Genomic DNA, 20,073 nt, shown 5'->3' with positions numbered 1-20,073 from the left:
AATAATGGAAAGATGCAAATTTACTTGGCACAAAAAAATAAAAAATCTTTGTCTACGCTTCTGGTTTTGCCTCCCCCTCGCTTGAGTTTCCATTGTATCTAAACTTATTTTTGATGAAAATTGTAAACATGTGTAAAAGAAGCTCCTTCAGACTGACAATACAGTTCTAGTGGGTTCTGTATGATCCAGTCCCGTAGCATTGGAGCTTTGTTGCGTGGGTCCACACTTGGTGGTGGCAGGGATTTAGCAATTCTCCAATCATCTAGAAAACATTTCTGTGCCTTGGCAGTTGGTCCCCAAAGAAATGTATGTCATTGCCCAGCACACTGAGTCACTGTTCTTAATTTTGTAATTGTTCCTCATCTCTATGAACTTGGTCACTATGGAGCATAGTTCCGTGGTAAACTGATTGTGTTTGGTTCAGCTGTCTTTCACGACATAAGAAACCACTTTGCCTCAGTAGTATTTAAGTCTTTAAACATATCTATTTGTAAGATTTTTTTTGTTATTTCTAACTTGCAAATGATAACTTTCTACTTTTGTTGGGTTTGGGCTCAGAGTCTCATCTCTATGTGTTTTATTGAATTCTGAGTCACTGAATCCTAACACTTTGATTCCCATTCATCTTTTTGGTTTTTGTCCTTGTCTTTCCTGGCCCACTCCTCCTTGTTTTCGTCCCGCTTCTCTTTGTCAGGTTTGGTCACGCTATCATAAGAGGGGAGAGAGGCTGTAGATGGTGTGCTCTCCTTCTCTTGGTTTGTCCCACCGTTCTCGAGCTTATTGTTCCTAAAAAGGTGTCGCCGGAAAATGATGCCGCGCCTTATGAGGTGGGTACGGTAAGCATTCTGGATAATTCTGGAAGACACATCCTCCTGTTTGCGGCGAAGAGTGGTGGTGATGGGTTCATAAGACACCTTGGAGGGGTTGGCTGCCACAAAACGCTCCTCCATTTGTTGCCTTAGCATGTCCAACTCACCACTGTCACCCAGGACTCGCTTCGTGAAGGCAAACAGAATGTCCAGGCAGTGAATGCGATCGCCGCTCACCATGGGCAGGTCCATGGCAATTAGTTCTATAGTGTTGGGTTTTGGCACACGAAGAGGGTGCTCCAGTGTGTCAGCAAAGTCAGTCAGCTTGGTAAAAGTAATGAACTGAGAAGCAGTGGGGTCAAACTTCTCCCAGATTTCATAGAAGGTCTCAAAGTCGTCCTCACTCAGGGGATCTGCACTTTCCTCTGTGGCCACACTGAAGTTCTCCAAGATAATGGCAATGTACATGTTGACCACAATCAGGAAAGAAATGATGATATACATGACAAAAAAGAATATGCCCACTGACGGGTTACCACAGTCGCCCTTTACGTTTGTACCAGGGTTCTCCCAAGTAGGATCACAATCCGGTGGGTAGTTTAGGATCGGCAGCAGCAAGCCATCCCAGCCACCCGACGTGGTGATCATGAACAGGATGATCATGCTGTTGCCAAAGGTTTCAAAGTTGTACAAGTCGTCAATGCCTGCTCCATGTTTTACATAGCCAAAGTTAGACATGCCAAAAATAGAGAAGATGAACATGACAAGGAAGAGCAGTAGGCCAATGTTGAACAGGGCAGGCAGTGACATCATCAGAGCAAATAGTAAAGTCCTGATGCCCTTAGCTCCTTTGATCAGACGGAGGATACGGCCAATACGAGCCAACCTGATCACCCTGAACAGGGTTGGTGACACAAAGTACTTCTCAATGATGTCAGCCAAGAACATGCCTGAGAGAAAGGACAAAGGAAATTACGAGAACAGGAAGAAAAAGGGAAAGAAGAAAGGAAGAGAATAGTATCAGAATATACAACAGACTCGTACAGGTGACATTCTAGTGTTGCTTTGTCATTGCCCCATGTCATCCAACTCCCTCACTCACCGACAATAGAAAGGATGACCACCACCACGTCAAAGATATTCCAACCATTTGCGAAGTAATAGTGTCGAAGGGCAAAGAGTTTCAACAGGAACTCTGTGGTGAAGACTACAATGAAGATGAAGTTAACCCAGTAGAGGACGCCCTCCGCTTCATCTGACTGATCGTCTGTTTCCACCATCATGGTCACCATGTTGAGGCAGATGAGTATCATGATGGATATGTCAAAGACTTGCTGTGTCACAAAGTCAAAAACCATGCCCTGGATCATGTTCTACAAGGAAAAAGGACATAAACAGGAAGAGTTAAGATTTACTGATGATTCAACTAAAAGCATCATATGTTTCATAATCTTAATCCTTAGTCAAAAGGAGCAACAACAAGAAAAAACATACCTGTGGTCGAGGAATAGGTTTTTGAGGCTTTTTGGAACCCAATTTTTTCATCGCATTGTAGTACTTTTTCTGTTCCTCTGTCATGAAGATATCCTGACCTCCAAAGTAAAGGGACAAACAAAGATCTGGTTATAATCATATTATGGCACTTGGAAACTAATTAAGCAAAATAGGGGATATGAATAGAAGGCGTCTTATCTTTTTCTTCTGCTGGTTGAAGTTGTCAATGATCACACCAATGAAGAGGTTTAGAGTGAAGAAGGAGCCAAATATGATGAAAACCACAAAGTAGATGTACATGTAGATGTTGACTTCATAGTCAGGCTGGTCTTCCACCTTGGAGGAAGGGACATCGTTGAATGTAGTGTTGTATTTCATTAACACAATTTTGAGAAATACAACATTTCCTGAATTGCATTTATTGAATATCTTGCTGAGAGTCAGATGAAAAGATATCCCCCTCATACAGTATCTGTACATTAAATATGAAGCTACCGTCTGCAGTGGGCTCACTTAGCTTAGCACAAAGACAGGAATCCAGGGGAAACACCTAGCCTGGCTCTTTCCAAAGCTGACAAAATTATCCGTCCAGCACCTTTAGAGATCACTCAAGTTGAGAAATGAATTGGTTTAATCTGTACAAAAACTATAGGTCCGGGTCTTGTTTAAAGTCTATAGTCCACTTAGCATACAATCTTCTCATCTCAATCTCAGCAAGAAAGTGTCATATTTTCCAAAATGTCAAACATTTCTTTGAAAACATTCCTAAAGGCTGAGTCAAAGTCAAAGTCTGACATACAGTTAGATAAATGACGATAACAATCGTTATTGAAAAAGCAATGAATATAACCTACATTTCTGGAATCCACAGCAGCGTACATAATGTCCATCCAGCCTTTGAATGTGGCCTTTAAAAAGATTGATATGATTAAATACATTTCACAACAAAAACGAATATACAAATAAAACAATTGAAAATCAAAGCAACTCAAACTCAAACCGAAACTGATGCATGTCCTGTGGTACAGCTTGTGCATGGAAAGAAACAAGTAGATGAAGAAAAGGACATGGAGAAATACCAAATATACATAATGAATACGAACAATAGACAGCCTCAGAATTCTGTCAAAGCAAGTGGAGTTTGAAGCAACAACAGACCCTCAGGTGATGAACAGTAAAAAAGAAAAACAGTAAAATGAGAAAAGAAACCAAGTTAGCATGAAACAAGAAATGGAGTCAGAAAGAGAGAAGAGGAGGAATTACACTCACTATTTGCAACAGGGCCAAGTATCCCGCGCCCACATTGTCAAAGTTAATCTTGACATTCTTCCACCTGACCTCGGTGAAGTTTTGACTTATGAGGGCCTCACACTGGGTCTTGTTGTTGACCACGTCCACAGGAAAGTATTCCTCTGCTGTCTGATTGAAACAGTAGTAGTACTTGCCCGCAAACAAGTTGACCCCCATGATACTGAAAATCAGCCAAAAGATGAGGCAAACCAGCAACACATTCATAATGGAAGGGATGGCACCCACCAAGGCGTTGACTACCACCTAGACCAGACCAGGGAAGAGAGGACATGACATAGTGAGAACCAGTTAACGAAAGCAGCATCTTTTTCAACCCTTCAGACAAGACACTACATACTGTTATGGCGTTACAGTAAGTACTTCAAAAAGGCTATTCGACCCTTTGTTACAGGTGGTGGTAAGAGCAGCAGTTCAATCCTATTATGATTTAATGTAGCTGCAAATAAGCACTGCACACCACTGTGTTGTACAGTGATGTGTGAGGGATTAAAGGGAAGGGGAGCTGTATCAGTCTTATTAGAGCAGCACTGATGTGACTGAGATGCTCTTTGATCTGCTGAAGCATACGGATAAAACTTCTTCAGGGATACTCAAACACACACACACACACCAAGTCAAATACTGCTATCAATAAGAATCATGTTCATGATGTAAAATGTACAAATTATAAACTTTATATAGGAAATAATAATCTTGCGCCATTTTATGATTTAATGATTACATCCACTTCTGTACAATGCACACTTCCAATTTATGTAGTATACATCGTAGAATAGTATGTCATATTGTTGCACATGACATGGATGTCATTGACTTAAAGTGTGTTGGACTAAATCAATACAGTGTTGTAGAAAAAAGTCATTAATATAATAATAATAATAATAATAATAATAATAATAATAATAATAATAATAATAATAATAGGCATGATAGTTGCTATAACTTTTTAAGAAAGAAACAGACATGTTGAGTGTATATTGTCATATCAAATTATATTCATATATCATAATTGATATACGGCAACAGCTTTCACACATACATACATTAAACACACACTTTGATAGTAATTATTTTATAATGCTGTTTACTGTTATTATGTCATGCTTTAGGTAAATGTATTAAAAAGAATCCTAATCCAGAATTATAAAATAAACATAATGGGGGAATTTGTGAGAAATACAGTTTTGTAACGTATGGATAAAAAGATCTTTTTTTATATATAAATAAATAAAGCTTACAATGTCAGTAAGTGTTTGCCATATCACTATGAAGTGTCAACTCTCACCACTCCAACCTTAGACAGGCAATATTCTTAATCTTACTTAAATTTTTCTTAATCTTACTGAAACTTTTCAGATATGAGCAGTTGAAAAAAATCTATCTTTTAAAGCATTATAATTTCCCACCACCACCCCAATATCTAGGCCTGTCCAGCAATCCAATCGGATTTCCCACAGTTTGATCATAGTAAGTAATAAGCTCAGCAGATAGCGAACCGCTCACTACCAGTGTTAGGCAGGCCAACCAGAAGCTCTCAGGCAGACAGCTGAGCATGCATGTCTTTTGGCAGACTCGTTTTGTGGAGCAATATTCCCTTCTCATTACAGACAGACAGGGAGGAGCTCTAGAGCAGGATTCTCTCAGCGTGTACACAACCTTCAGTCTGACTCGTGTTGACTGTAGACACCTTTAATAGTGTCCAGAGGGCACACTGTTAAAATCATGTGTAAAAATGGAAATTTCTTAAAAGTAATTGCTTCATGCCGATATTTTTCCAAAACGATTATAGTCCTAAATTAAACACACACATCCTACTTTAAAGTATTTTTTGCCCACAGTGCTGAACTCGCACCCGCTGAGAGAATGACTGCTCACTCTGAGGTACAATTGAACCACTTTCAAAAAAAAATCTGTGTTTAAAAAAAGAATTAGGCCATGCTGTGTGGAACGCATTCTCAGAAAGAGGGAAAATAACTTTCAAAAATGCATGATGTGCATCAGCAGCTGTAGTTCATGCGTGTTACATGGCATTGTGAAATCTCTAGAACCACTCAAATCAATCAATAAATAAATAAATAGAGAAATGTGTGGATAGAGAGATCGCTGTTATAGAGATAATGGTTAAAGCTGTCCTTGCTTGTGTGTCTGACGGGCCCTTCTGATATTTACATGGTTGGTACTGGTGTCTGACAAATATCTACAGCTCAATATGGCTGAGCTGAGAGACCAACACTTTTAATCTTTAACAAGCCTTGTTCCAGGCCTGCTGATGGCGAAGACAGGGGACTCAATTGATTTGGGTTCAGAGGCTACATCCAAAGGCCCCATAATTACCTATAAATGTAATAAGTGGCATAGATTAAACTACCAAAATCATCGTCAAAATCTTTTGTTTAATTTAAAATTCAGCAGGTTGGTCAGAAAAAGGATATACTGAAACCCAAGTAAAGGAGGCTAGAGATGTTGCCATTCCTGTACAATGCATTGGTTCAGAATGATAGGATCAAGTTAACAAAGCAGAATAAGGAGAAAGTGAGATCAAAGAACAAAGTGGGAGCAGCCCATAATCATTGCATGTTAGGCAGTGCAATGTGTCCAATTGAAGCTGACCTACTCACTCGGTGCTGTTGATTTGCGATGCAACATACAGTACTTTTCAACCAACTGGGGATACAAAAGTTCTTATCATTCTAACTCTCCAGAATCTTTTTCATACGGTGTCATCTCTCCATTCATGTAATTCCCTATTCATTCATTTATTGCTATGACCTCAAAGTGTTTTAGTCCAAACAAAATCATAACTCAATTGATGAACATAGACATTAGAATAAAAAATGTAAACTTCAGGATCAAATTCCTATGTTTGTTTCCCTTTGCGCTACCCTTACCTCTCCTACCACACACACAGTGAATGAGGTCATTCAAAGGGGCATTGGTACTGACATTAATACACTCTACTAAAGCAAATGTGCCATGATTTCTAACCCCAAAACTGAGAATTGTATTGACAGGTCTATTTCCCATCCCAAAATGAACAATTAAACATCTAAAATTTCAGTGAAACACTCCTGACAGCATCCATAAAGCCTATCCAGTGCCTAAAAGCATTGATGTCTGCTCATGTGCAATGGCATCACATTTTAGTCGCTGGATATTTAGTATGAATGAGAAGCCCCAATCCACCCTCCTGCTGGTCTGTCATTTTTGGGCGTGCTTAAGAGGGGCGACACATTGTTTGTCTAAGGTAAAGTGCTGTGTGAACGCTATGGTGCAAGTGAACCTATTGGCCACCACCCAGCCAGACCCAGAACTCAAAAGAAAGAGTTTAACTGGGCCAGTTGTTGCCTCTTAGTTTCACTTCCCGTGGAATGAAAGGCAACAGGAAGCCAGGGCCTGCTGTATGCTCTACAGTATGTGGTGCCATGACATGACAGAAGTAATGCCTTGTGTGAGATGGCAGCCTGGTATATTTGCTAAGCTTCTGCCTGCATTCCCCAAAGGAAAGCTCTAAAAGATTATTTGTAAGTATTAATAATATGCACAATGTAAATGTAAGTATTTAAACTAACAATCTGCCAACAGAATTTACTGTTAGCAGATCAATGGGGTCGATGGTATGAACCAAAGTGCTGGCAGAAGCTTGACAAATATTTTCCTCCCAAAGCCAAAACATGGCGAGTGCTAGTGGGTGGATTTCTGTCTCAGTCCCTGATGCAGAAAGATGCTGGACAAGCAGGAGAGAGTGTGGTGACCCTTCAGCAGTCCGGCCCAGACAAACCGGGTCGAGGTAGAGTGGAGGGATAAGTGGGTGCAGAAGTAGAGGAGGAGGGGAAGGAAGGGCAGGGTGGGGTGGGGCTGAGGTGATGGTGGTGGGGAGGGGCTGAGGTGAAGAGGAGAAGCTCAAGCTAGAATACCAGGCAACCATCTAAGAGCAGTGAGAGAACGATGGGGACTAAGGATGCGAACAACCAGGTGCAACCTAACGCTACTACCAGTCACAGTGATGACCAATCAGATGGGACGGCTGAAGCAACCAGAGGTCTTCTCTGTAGACCATCTGAGTGGTTGTTTGGCAGCCACATGCAGAGTTTTGGCGTGACTGGTTGGGCAGAAATGTTTAAGTGTCCCACAGCTCCCTGGTTCCTGCTGGTTGTTCTTGAGGCCATATGCATTGAGGGGATGGTGTGAGCTTAAGAGGGGGTTAGGGGGCAGGGTTGGATCAGGTCAAATGAAGCGCTAGTGGTGTATTTGATTTCAATGCTCTATGAGATGGCATGTACAGTACATTTGGTTAGCGTTGACCAATTAAGCATTCACTTTGGCCAATCAAGAACAAACTAATCAGAATTTCTACTTTTCACTTATGTGATGAGGCAGCTTTGTCAAAAAAATATTTCTGTTGCTCTTTGGGTATTATTTGTTATGAAACAAATCAATTTGTATAAAGATTTTTTTTGAAGACATTCAATTGAAATGCATGTTGTTCTGCTGGCAGTACAACTTGACATTTAATTAACTTAGTATCCCAGCTGCATCATGACGTTTTCGCTCTAACAAAGGCATGGTACAGGATTGCGCATGGAAAGGTGACTTCTTGGCTTAATTTTTTTGGTTTTAAAAACAATCCCCCAATATGTTGGAGTTCTTTTTTTATCCTCAGGTTGTTTTTAGATCAGTTCTAGCATGCTTTAAACTGTTGAATGGACATGCCGAAGGATCAGCTGCTTAGCTTTGGATCTTACCCTCATCCCTTCAAAACGTGACAAGGCTCTGAGGGGTCTCAAGGCCCTTAGTGTCCTGAGTGATTTAATGGGCCCTAGATCGGAGTAGCCCAGCGCATTAGCTACAAGGCTGACTATAGACACCTACACAAAAACAGAGAAGCAAAAGAGGTTCCAAACTGTTAGAAGTGAGAATATTCACTAGGTAAGAGAGACGGCCCTGGCATAGGCGGAGAGTTGCTTCACATACACACATAAATCTATGCATGTATATGCATGTATAATATTGCATTTATACATGTACATACACTGAGAGAGAAGGTCAATGTTTAGTATAGGTTTTATGTGCGTAGTATTTTTAGTAGAAGTAGGCCATTGGGATTGTTTGTCTGTTATTTTGGGGCAGTTGACGAGATGTGCAAAGTCCTTTGTACCTGCAAAGAAATTTGTGGTTGAGAGAGAAAGAGAGGAGATAGAGACATAAGACTCATATAGAGGGTAAATTAAGCAGAAAAGTGTGCTACATGATTTAGTAAAGATACAAGCAATGGGACTGGGCAGGAAATTGGAAGAGGATGTTGGGAGGTAGGGAAGGTGAGAGGTTACCCTGTAGAAGCTGATAAAAACCCAACAGACTTGAGAGCCTTACCCTTGCCCCTCAAACATTGTCTCTCCATGTCGCTCTTGGGCTGAGGCATAAAATCCCAAATAATTTAAGACAGAAAAACTAACGGAACCTAAGAGAAAGAATACAAGTAAACATGTACAAGTGTGTCATTTTGCCATTTCATCAAATCAAATGGTCAAACACAGCATTAATGATTCAAATAGGAAAGCCACTGTCACATGAACCACACACAAGAGACAGGGATGGAGGTTAAGGGCAGACCGAATATAGTTATTTGCACTGGATGGCACTGAAAGGACAAAAATACACAGTACAGTCAAGTTAACAACACACTTAACAGTTAACAAAACAACACACACCCTCAAAGAAACTGGTGCAGCCCCTGTCACGTCTGGCAGTAGCCACCAAGGCACTGTTACAGCCAAGGAACGCTTTGTGGCGTGTTATCTTTAGTTGGAAAAAAAACACACTTAATCCTCAAATGATGTAATCAATTAAAAATATATATATATCCAGCCATTCACAGGAATCATAAATGTGCAGAAATGTAATCATATTAATAAATCAATGTGAATGTAGGTAGAGTGGCATGAGTTATGGTTTGGTAATTGGGAATAGTGTAGTTCCGGGCCATATAGCCATAGCTGAACATACTGTATATAGTATTGTATTGTTAAGAAAGGAGGAAATGGACTATGGAGTGTGGTCAATAAGCTGCACTTATGTTCTTTGAGGGTGGGTTAGAAGTGCAGGAACAACTTAGCCTTGAGGAAGTCCCATCAAGTGTGTTCAGTCAGAGGGCCAGTGAAAGGAGTGCTTTGTAGAAAAATATTATTTGGCTGAATGCTGATTATTCTGGATGGAAAATATAAGAATGGGCAGATGTATTAGAATTTTAATTAAAAATATGTCAAATAGAGAACATTTATTTGGTAAAAAAATTAGTACACGATCCCAGGAATTGTATTTTTTTTAACTGATCAATTTTACCGGTCTGGATGCTAGAAGGACTGAAATAGGAGGAGAACCAGTTCCTTACATATAACTAAAATATCAACAAAGAACACATGTGAAAGCACCTCCAACCAGCCATCGACACCAACCGGTCAAACTCACCGCAAGAAGTACACAACATCCAAAGCTTACCAAAGTCACGGAGGAAGGTTTGTAACAAGCAAAATCTTCATTTTGACTGATGGCATTATCAGTGTTGATTAAAATACCAACTTTTCAAGGGGGTGGAATGCATTAAAACTATGGAAAGAACAGCTGAAAATGTTGTAGCATTGATCAGACTCCTTACTGTATATGATTATTGGACCATGTTCAAACATTGGGTCAAGGTAGTCCTAGATAGGGCCTTTTTTATATTCTGTACTTACTTTTTAGCATGAGGCCTGTTTGAATCAAGAACTGTGCCTCTTTAAAAAGTGAGTTATTCTGGTGGGGATGCAGTAAAATAAAGATTTTGCCTTGATCTGCACTACAGTGTTTTGGGTAATTGTCACCTTCAGCCTGACCCCTTGTAGAGCCCCCCCTTTGGGGTGCCTGGCCTCTGGCCCCCCGCTGGGCCAGCTGTGTGGTAGCACCTCAACGTCCTTCTCACAGAGCTCTGCAAGGCAAGGCCAAGCCAATGACATCTGGGGCTGTGATCCCATGATGACGACAGCACACACCCAACAGAAATCAAACAAACTAAAAGCAAAGGAAAAGAAACACAACAAAACAATGATAATAATATGAGTGGAAAAGAAATAAGAATGAAGTGTGACACCTATCAAGCTAATATGCCTTGGTATCACTATTAAACAATGAGTTCCTACCCTAGGTTTTTGTTTTTTCAAACTGCTAATATAATTCACATACTTTTATTCTAAGCAAAATCTTAAAAATATGCTTTTTCACTCCAAAATATTTGGTTGAGTTTAACAGTTACAATGCTTTTTTATTTCTAAACTGATTTAGCAAAACACTTTGCTCTCTTAAATTACATTTGTTCCACCCTGCCATTATAAGATAATACATTATCAGATACAAAAATATAGTTGTAGTGAAAATCAGGAAGATCAAAATCAAATGGGTAACTGAAAGATACAGTAACACAAAAGGGAAATGAGGAGGAACACACTCATACAAAAAGTCAGGCACATCCACACATAGAGAAAAACACAGGCCAGTCTAATGATGGTGCCCCCCCTTTGTGAGTCCATGGCAATGGTTTCACCTCACACACAGGACAGCAGAGGGACAGTCAGGCCACAACACAACCCAGACTCATCAGGCACAAGTCATTTCTCTTGTTTCTTTTCTGGAGGGGGAGTGCAAGTGAAGACCAAACTTACCGTTGAGAGCCTGTCACCCACCATCATTACATCTCAGCACAACATCACCACATTCCAGATGTTACACTTTTAAGAGGGAACAAGCAAAGGATGGGGTATGAGGAAAGGAGGGGATGCCACTCTTTGTGACATGTTCACACAGTAACCAGAATCAGTACAGATTGGTGCTAAATGCTATATGTGTGTTGTAAGTGTAAACCCTGAAAGTATGGTTGAAAAATAGCTGTATACTAAACCTTAACAAAGCCTGTATATACTTATGTGTAAGGTTTAAGCCACACAAGCTCTTACAGTATATGTAGATGTGGAACGCAAGAAAATGAAGTGTACATTATCTGTTATTGTATATAATAAATGTGTGTTTGCTGCATGGCGACTGCTGGGATACAGGAGGATATAGTGAATCAACATGGCAATCTTTGGCCAGTGATAGGAGTCCATTCACGGGTTTTGGCTGAGGTGTTGTACACTGCGGAGAGGTGGTTAGTTCAAGGAGAAAGTCAGAAATTCAGGGAAATCCTTTTTCTATCCATTGCAGATTATTCCATGATTAAGCATTTATGTAATAATTCAGCACTAAGCTTTCATCCATAACAATTATCCCCTCATTTCTTCCCCACATTAGAATTCTGCCGCCTTAAGAAGAGACAAAATGAGACTGAATCATGGTAATACGTGTCATTGCTAAAGAATAGATTCCAGGATATTCCCTGTTTCAGTCTTTCAGTCTTGAGTGACACAAGGAGCAAAGAAGTACACAAAGAGAGAGGATAAAGGCACATATCAAACATTGTACAGGTCAGAGACACAGGCAAAGACAGCTTTACAGGGACACATCTTTGACACGTCCCATTGCTCTGAGCATGACTTGAATATGGTTATTAGTAACACATTTCTAGTTAATAATCGGCCAATTCGAATTTTGGTGACATTTTAAAAGGCTGTGCGTTTACATTTGCAAAAATATTTTCTCATTCTGTCACAAACCATAACAATTGGCAGATATTAGCACTTAGTAAGGAATTAGATCAATGTTTCTTGCTTGTGGCCTACCGGGACAAGTGTTCTAATACATAATCAGATCAATTTTGTACATATTCAAGCATCTCAGAGTGATACACCAAGTACAAAATAAGGGATTTATTGCTTGATGGAGTTGTAAAAGGTGACTCTGGCATGTGAGCAATTGAAATGGACTGACTTCGGTAAAGTACTGTCCTGATAGCACAAGAAAATGTTAAATTATAGTAAAAGACTTTTTATTGTTAACAACATGCCCTCTCACCTAATGCATGCCATGAAGCAGATAATCAATCAATAACCACATGACCTTTCAAACCTAACCACACCCGACAGACAACAATAAGGGCAAAAGCATCATGTCCTGTGTCTTTATATTATATGCAATGCATATGATGTAGTTCATAATCTAATGCAGCAAAATACTTGTTTTTAATTTACATTTACGTCCAAAGCAGCAGGTATTAATAGACTAATAGATAATCGATTATTTAATAGACTGTAAACGTCTTTGAACCAGTGTGTTGCTGTTTGATCAGGGTGTGGTTGAGGACCAACTAATTACTCTTCTGTTCATGTCTATGACTCAATATAGAGGAAACAAGAGCTGGACTTACATCCACAATGAAGAAGTCCAGCCAACACCAGGCATTGGTAAAATACTTGACAAAACCATAGGCAACCCATTTCAGCAACATCTCCAGGATGAAGATGTAGGTGAAGACCCTGTCGGCGTACTCCAAAATGAAGCGAATTGTCTTCCTCTGCTCAATGTACACATCCTCAAAGGCCTGTGGAGAAACAGGAAACATACATCAGCCATTCCGAACGACAGCAAATGAAATGTAACACCTAATGATTTATGATTCCACTAATGAAATTGTGTACAGCACTACAGCCTGCTCATTGCTCATCACTAACAGTGATTTACAAGACTCAATTAAAACAAGCTCTGCATTAAATATTTTAACTCTATGGCTACTGTGGATTTGCAGTAGTCTAAGCTCTTGTTTTAGTCGAATTTGACTTGAGAAAAAGGCACCACACCTACCCTAGAAATAGATCACCAGTTTGATAAATTGTATAGTCCATTAATCACAGGAGCCCCTGGCCCATCCCCCAATCCAGAAGCTCCGAGTCTGAGTAAACTAACGGACTGCACCATTGATCACCTTGTTTTACCTCTTCACCGCCACACTGTATACGGACATTGGCCGCTTACCTTTATTATTTTTATTGAGGCATATTTATTCAATCTTTATATAGTTTGGATTTTCTCAGGTCAGCTCAATGTGTGTTTTATTCAGAGATTGTTATCATATGTGGTCTAGAGCCATTCACACATTGTATTACATTTTAAAAATGTTTTGCAAAGGATGCAGCTGTTAAGTAGGCCTCCTTACCAGGGCACCACTGCTGAGGAGGATCATGAATATGATGAGGGTCTCGAACCAGTTGTGTTCCACGATCAGGTAGCAGGTTTTTCTCAGGAACCACCAGGGCTTCCCCCAGCCCATAGTAATGCTAACATCACAACACGGATACTTGGCCACGCAACCTGAGGACACACAGGAGAAGAGACAGCATTCCATACAGTCAGATAGGATAAGATATTAATTGCAGGTTAGTGGATTATGTTTTGTCTACATTTTAATCTTTAAATGAATATATTGTTTCTGCCTACCCAAGGTGAATGCCTCTTTAATACTTAGGCATGCTGCATCAAGTCTGAATGTTGTTTTAAATGAGGAAGCAATAGGTTAACACATTTTATCTCAAATCTGGGATTAAGCAGCAACATATCTACAGTGAACAACCGCAGTTAACCTTCTCCAATGCTGACGGTTTAATACTTTGAATCGTTAGCCTCAACATTTCTGACAAAGACTTGATTTGAATTATATGTAGGCATTTACACATAAATAGCATTTTTCATATTCTGTTAGGCAAGTCATCTGGCTTTGAAGGTGAATTGTTCTACTTTTGAGGCAGGCAGCTACTAGATCCCCCACTGCCTCGACCTGCAAACAATCCCTCTTTAGTTTTTAAGTTTCCAATATTTCTTATTATCTCAGGATTTATACATAAATAATAATCTAGTTTTATTCATTTTTTTAACAGTGTATAAGCGCAAGCAATATAGATAGAGAGAATGATAGACTGAGAGACAGACTGATAAATAGATAGAGGCTCCATAGCTGAGTGATCCTTCTTTATGAAACTGTCCTTCACCCAGCTTCCCTATCACTTCCACACAGCCCAGGGGGAGTCTCAGCGCTGTGGAGTGAAGGTAATGGGTGCCATGGGAGAAGCGGTCTCACCATCTGTCCAACACGCATCTGGGTCCAAGTATTCCTCCACCGCCTCCACCACCACCACCTCTTCCACATCTGGCTTGATGTCGATGGTACTGCCCTCTGATGAACTGGTGTCATCCAGCTGCAGAGACGCAAAAAATGTGAGCACACACGCGGGCTGGTACACATACAAACAAACACGCAAGCATGAATTCACATGAGGGCAGTTGCAGACACACACATGATTAACACAGCACGAAGATTCAGTGATTCCCAAACATGATTATGGAAAAAGCTGAACTCATGGCACCTTCTGGGATCTGTCAAGAAATGTAGATTTGATGTTACAGTATTTCCAAATTGCATTGGCTAAATCTTTACATATAAAAAAAAAAATATATATATACAGTCAAAACTGAAATTATTCATACCCTGGCAAATATTGACTTAAAGTTACTTTTACGAAACCAGCAAGTTTTTTCTTGATTTAAAATGACACAGCCTTCTCCCAAAAGATAATAAGACGAAATAAAGAAGCATCATTGTGGAAAAAAATATTATTAACATTTAAAACAAAAATTGGCATGTCCAAAATACCATACCATTACAGCACACAATAAACAGAGAGCCGCACGTAGACATTTTACGCTAAACATAAGACACCACACGGCGGTTTAACACGGAAATTATTCTTTCAACCAATCAACAGACGGCAATGTGTAGCTGTTTTCTACTTAATTCCTATGTATGCTGCAGATTCCAGTGAATATCTTTTTGTCATTTCCTCTTTCAAAGGTTTTTTTATTCATCAAAAGAATTTGCAAAGCAAATACAATACAATGATTAATTATTTTTTTCCCCTTTTTTCCCCCCCCGAACACACCCCGCCCACATCCCACCCCCACCCACAACCAATCCTGCAGCACATAAAAAAATATATATATATATAATAATAAAAAAAAAAACAATACACAATGTTAGAAAACTACATAGACAAAATACACACTACAAGAAACAAAAAAAAAAAAAAAAAAAAAAAAAAAGGAGGGGAGGGGGTTGCTACTCCTGTAAAATTGTTGTTCGTCTATCAAAATAATTCATAAAGGGGCGCCAAATCTCGTCAAATTTAATCTCCGATCCCTGGGCCGTATAACGTATCTTCTCTAAATTCATACATGACATAATGTCCTTAATCCAGTATGAGTGGGAAGGAGGAGCAGGATCTTTCCACTTGAGTAAAATAGCTCTGCGAGCAAGCAGCGAGGTGAAGGCCAGAACCTTCAGCTTCACTTTAGGCAAGCCCGGAGTTGGAGCAATGCCAAAAATTGCGGTGAAAGGGTTCGGCTCAATTTGATGCTGCAATACTTCAGAGATTGTTTGAAAAACTGATGTCCAGAACTCAGTCAAGGTGGGACACAATCAGTACATGTGAAAGAGTGATGCCGGTGCGTTCTTACAGCTATCACAGGTCGGGTCTACATCGGGGAACATACGAGCTAATTTAGTTTTAGACATGTGGATACGATGTACTACTTTAAATTGCACTAGAGCATGTCGTGCGCACATAGAGGTAGAATGTATCTGATCCAAGACTGAATCCCACATGTGATCTGTGAAGGCAGAACCAAGGTCCTGCTCCCACAGAGTTCTTATAGCTGCTAATGAAGGGCTATGCAACTTCGAAATAAGGTTGAAAAACACAGAAATTGAGCCTTTTAATGTGGGGTTTACAGAAAAAAACAAATCGGCATGATTGGCTGGGGGTTTGTGAGGGAATTGGGGAATTAACTTTTGCGTAAAATTCCTGATTTGCAGATATCGGAAAAAATGCGTCTTTTCTATACCAATTTTTTTTGTCAATTGAGAAAAACTAACAAATAGATCATTAATAAATAAATCACCGATGCATTTTAAGCCTTTTTTATGCCAGATCTTGAATGCACCATCCACAGTCGAGGGAGTAAACAAATGATTAGCTGCAATTGGACTAAAAAGTGAAAAATTCTGCATTCCAAAATTCTTCCTAAATTGGGTCCAAATTCGAAGGGAGTGCTTAATCACGGGACTACTGTTGGGAATCGCCGAAGAGAGTGGAAGTGCGGCGCTTAAGAAGGCAGATAGAGACAGTGGGCTAATAGCGCTGGACTCCATTGTTACCCAGACTGGGGCTGAGTCGTCAAGGTGAAAATGCACCCAATACATTAGAGAACGGATATTAACCGCCCAGTAATAGTATTGGAAATTAGGGAGAGCCATTCCACCTGTTTGTTTGGGTCTTTGAAGAAAAGCTTTCCGTAACCGAGGATGTTTACCATTCCAAATATAATTTATCATTAAAGAGTCAAGGGCCTGAAAAAAGGATTTGGGAAGAAAGATGGGGAGACATTGGAATAAATATAGGAATTTTGGGAGTAATGTCATTTTAATTGAATTTATTCTACCTATAAGAGAGAAAGCCAGAGGAGACCACTTCGATAATATTTGCTTCGCCTGGTCCAATAATTTGAGGAAGTTATATTTAAGTAGGTTTTTAAAATTTCTGGTAAAACATACCCCAAGGTAACTCAGATGGTCTGTCACCACTTTGAGTGGGAGAGCTGTATAATCAAGTTTAAGAGCTTCTTTATTAATCGGAAAGAGTTCGCTCTTACTCAAGTTAAGTTTATAGCCAGAAAACTGACTAAAGACCTCCAACACAGAAAGAGCCTCCGGTAAAGAGGAGGCTGGCTTGGCGACAAACAAAAGTAAGTCATCGGCGTACAATGATACCTTATGTTCAATTCCTCCTCTCCATATCCCCTGAATCTGTTTGTTACCACGAATGGCAATAGCAAGTGGTTCGATTGCAATAGCAAAAAGGAGCGGGCTCAAAGGACAACCCTGCCGGGTCCCACGGTGCAGATCAAAACTACTTGAGTAACGGCTGTTTGTTAATACTGAGGCAGAAGGACATGCATATAATAATTTAACCCAAGAAGTGAAAACAGGACCCAAACCGAATTTTTCCAGGGTGAAAAACAAATAATTCCATTCTACTCTATCAAATGCTTTTTCAGCATCCATAGAAGCGAGACATTCTGATTCAGTATTTCTGGGGGAATATAAAATGTTCATTAGCCTGCGGGTATTATAAAATAATTGGCGTCCCTTTATAAACCCAGTTTGGTCAGGAGATATGATAGAGGGGAGAGCACCCTCCAATCTATGGGCGAGAATTTTAGCAAGTATCTTTTTGTCATTTCCTGCCTAAACACTAATATACATGTGCTCCTCTCACTGACCTCTTTGCTGTTCTCATTTTCAGACTCGCTGCTGAAGTCCTCCGTGTTGAGGTTCTCAAAGTCAGACTCTCCAACGGCTATCGGCACGCAGACGGTCAGGTTGGGGTTGTGGATGAACGACATGTGGTCCTCGTCGATCAAGTACTTGCCAATGCTGCTGCCAATGCCACTGGTGGTGCCGTTACCATTCTTTACATAGTCCAGGTCCCGGTTGATGTCCACGCCGGAGTGGTTGGCGATGCAGTTCAGCTTCTTGTCATACATGTCATCCAAAGGTTTCTGCTCATCCTCCATCAGCGGCTTCTTCAGCAGACTAGCCATCACTATGCGCATATTGGCTTTAAACCACGCAATGCCTTTCTTGATGCGTATGACGGAAATCTGCAGGTTGTTGAGCTCGCCGTCGTCATCTGTTGCAGCCAAGTTGTCAGCGCTGAAGGAGCTCAGCAGCAAGGCAAGGAACAGGTTCAACACCTACGGACACAGATTGAGAAATCAGTAACTGGATGTCGAGAGCGAATTTTGCAAGCTCTGACCCAATGATTAATTTTTAAAGCTGGCTTGTAGAGCCAACAATACCATTCTTTACTGAAAAACCCTGCAAAATCCCAGTCTGGACACTCACCACCAGGTTACCAATGACCATGACCATCATGAAGACGAGGAGGCACATGCCCTGGCCCGCCACTTCCATGCAGTCCCACATGGTCTCGATCCACTCACCGCACAGCACCCGGAAGACCATCAAGAAGGAGTGGAAGAAGTCATTCATGTGCCAGCGGGGAAGCTCACAGTCTAAAGCAATCTTACACACACAGTCTTTGTAGCTCTTGCCAAACAGCTGCATGCCCACAACAGCAAAGATGAATACGATGAGGGCCAACACCAGAGTCAGGTTTCCCAAGGCTCCCACAGAGTTACCAATGATCTTGATCAGCATGTTGAGGGTAGGCCATGACTTGGCCAGCTTAAAAACTCTCAGCTGAAGAGGGGTGGGTGGAGAGAGTAGGAAAGGTACGATTTAGTCACAACATTTAAGCTTTACTAAAATGTACAAACTTACTAACAGTAGAAACATACAGGTGTGTTGTCTGCAAAGCACATACAATGAATAAAATAAACTAGCAAGCAGTAACTCTACATGCTATCCCTATTTGTTTTTTCTCTAGAGAGGAGCAAAATTGAGCGTTTACCAATCGGAATGACCGCAGGACAGAGAGGCCTTCGACGTCAGCCAGTGCCAGCTCCACTAAACTCAGCGTCACGATGAAACCATCGAAACAGTTCCAGGCCTCCTGGAAGTAGTAGTACGGATCCATAGCCATCAGCTTGAAAAACATCTCGCCTGCAAATATCCCCGTAAACACCTGTCAGGATGAAAAGAGAACTTTTGCTAAACACCATGTTACACTTGACGGATATGTGAAGCATGAAGGTTGGTGAACTACTGTACATGATACTTGCAATTCCGGAGTTGTACATTGTAAGTGTTAGTGTAAAAGAAAATCTAGTGTGTATGCGTGTGTGTGTCATATTTGGCATCAGGGTGACCTAGACATTTTCACTTATACCACCTACTGGATTGTTATGGTAAATCATTCTTGAGCAATGATGAAGTGGTAAATAACTAATTTCTGCGCTTTCAGTTGCAACAGTGGTGCCTTTGTAATTTGTAACACGTCTCACAATGCTGAGTGACACACATAACATATGCATGAAAAGTAAATAAACTGTTAATTCAGCGCAAAGTCTCATATTTACTCAGTTTATTCAAAAAATCGAATAGTGAAAATGTCCAGGTTGAGTTATCCATGCCATGATTCAGGCACCATTTTAGAGCAACTCATCAATCAGGCTCAGTGAAATATTAATGCAGGCCATTCAGCCAACCAGCTAAGAGTCAGGCTGATCCCACCGAAGCAACCAGACGCTCCGATTAACAACAGGAGAGAGAGAAAGAGAAGACAGGGAACATGTATGTGAAGAAATGAGGCCTGCATGCACACAATAAGGAAGCAGTGGAGTTAAGAACTTTTTATTTCTTTCAACTCAGAATCTGCAATCAAAGAGCTGCCAATCATGGCACTAAAAATAACACCTCTCTGTGAGCTGCAAAGAACAAGCGGATGAGATTCTTAAATCGGTAAAAATAAGATAAAAATAAAAGAAC

The 20,073-nt window shown here is 40.5% G+C and overlaps 1 protein-coding gene across 2 annotated transcripts in view; it reads right to left on the bottom strand.

Annotated features, from left to right (window-relative positions):
* Positions 1-602: 602 nt before the first annotated feature.
* scn8aa (sodium channel, voltage gated, type VIII, alpha subunit a) overlaps positions 603-20,073 on the bottom strand; it is a gene marked incomplete at both ends in the record, with an annotated part of 42,235 nt that continues 22,764 nt past the window's right edge. The window contains 13 exons of one of the 2 annotated variants that reach the window (XM_080030505.1): positions 603-1,759; positions 1,912-2,182; positions 2,304-2,408; positions 2,502-2,639; positions 3,158-3,211; positions 3,573-3,857; positions 8,357-8,479; positions 12,943-13,116; positions 13,729-13,883; positions 14,647-14,764; positions 17,877-18,377; positions 18,529-18,885; positions 19,097-19,270. In XM_080030505.1, coding sequence (XP_079886631.1) covers positions 603-1,759; positions 1,912-2,182; positions 2,304-2,408; positions 2,502-2,639; positions 3,158-3,211; positions 3,573-3,857; positions 8,357-8,479; positions 12,943-13,116; positions 13,729-13,883; positions 14,647-14,764; positions 17,877-18,377; positions 18,529-18,885; positions 19,097-19,270 — 3,612 coding nt within the window. The remainder of the gene's footprint in view (positions 1,760-1,911; positions 2,183-2,303; positions 2,409-2,501; positions 2,640-3,157; positions 3,212-3,572; positions 3,858-8,356; positions 8,480-12,942; positions 13,117-13,728; positions 13,884-14,646; positions 14,765-17,876; positions 18,378-18,528; positions 18,886-19,096; positions 19,271-20,073) is intronic. The other variant, XM_080030506.1, reaches the window with a different exon arrangement.

Source organism: Ammodytes marinus, assembly GCF_949987685.1.
Source record: "Ammodytes marinus genome assembly, chromosome: 7".
Lineage (NCBI taxonomy): Eukaryota > Metazoa > Chordata > Actinopteri > Uranoscopiformes > Ammodytidae > Ammodytes > Ammodytes marinus.
The sequence above is the reverse complement of the archived record's forward strand: the minus strand, read 5'-3'. Positions and strand labels throughout refer to the sequence as shown.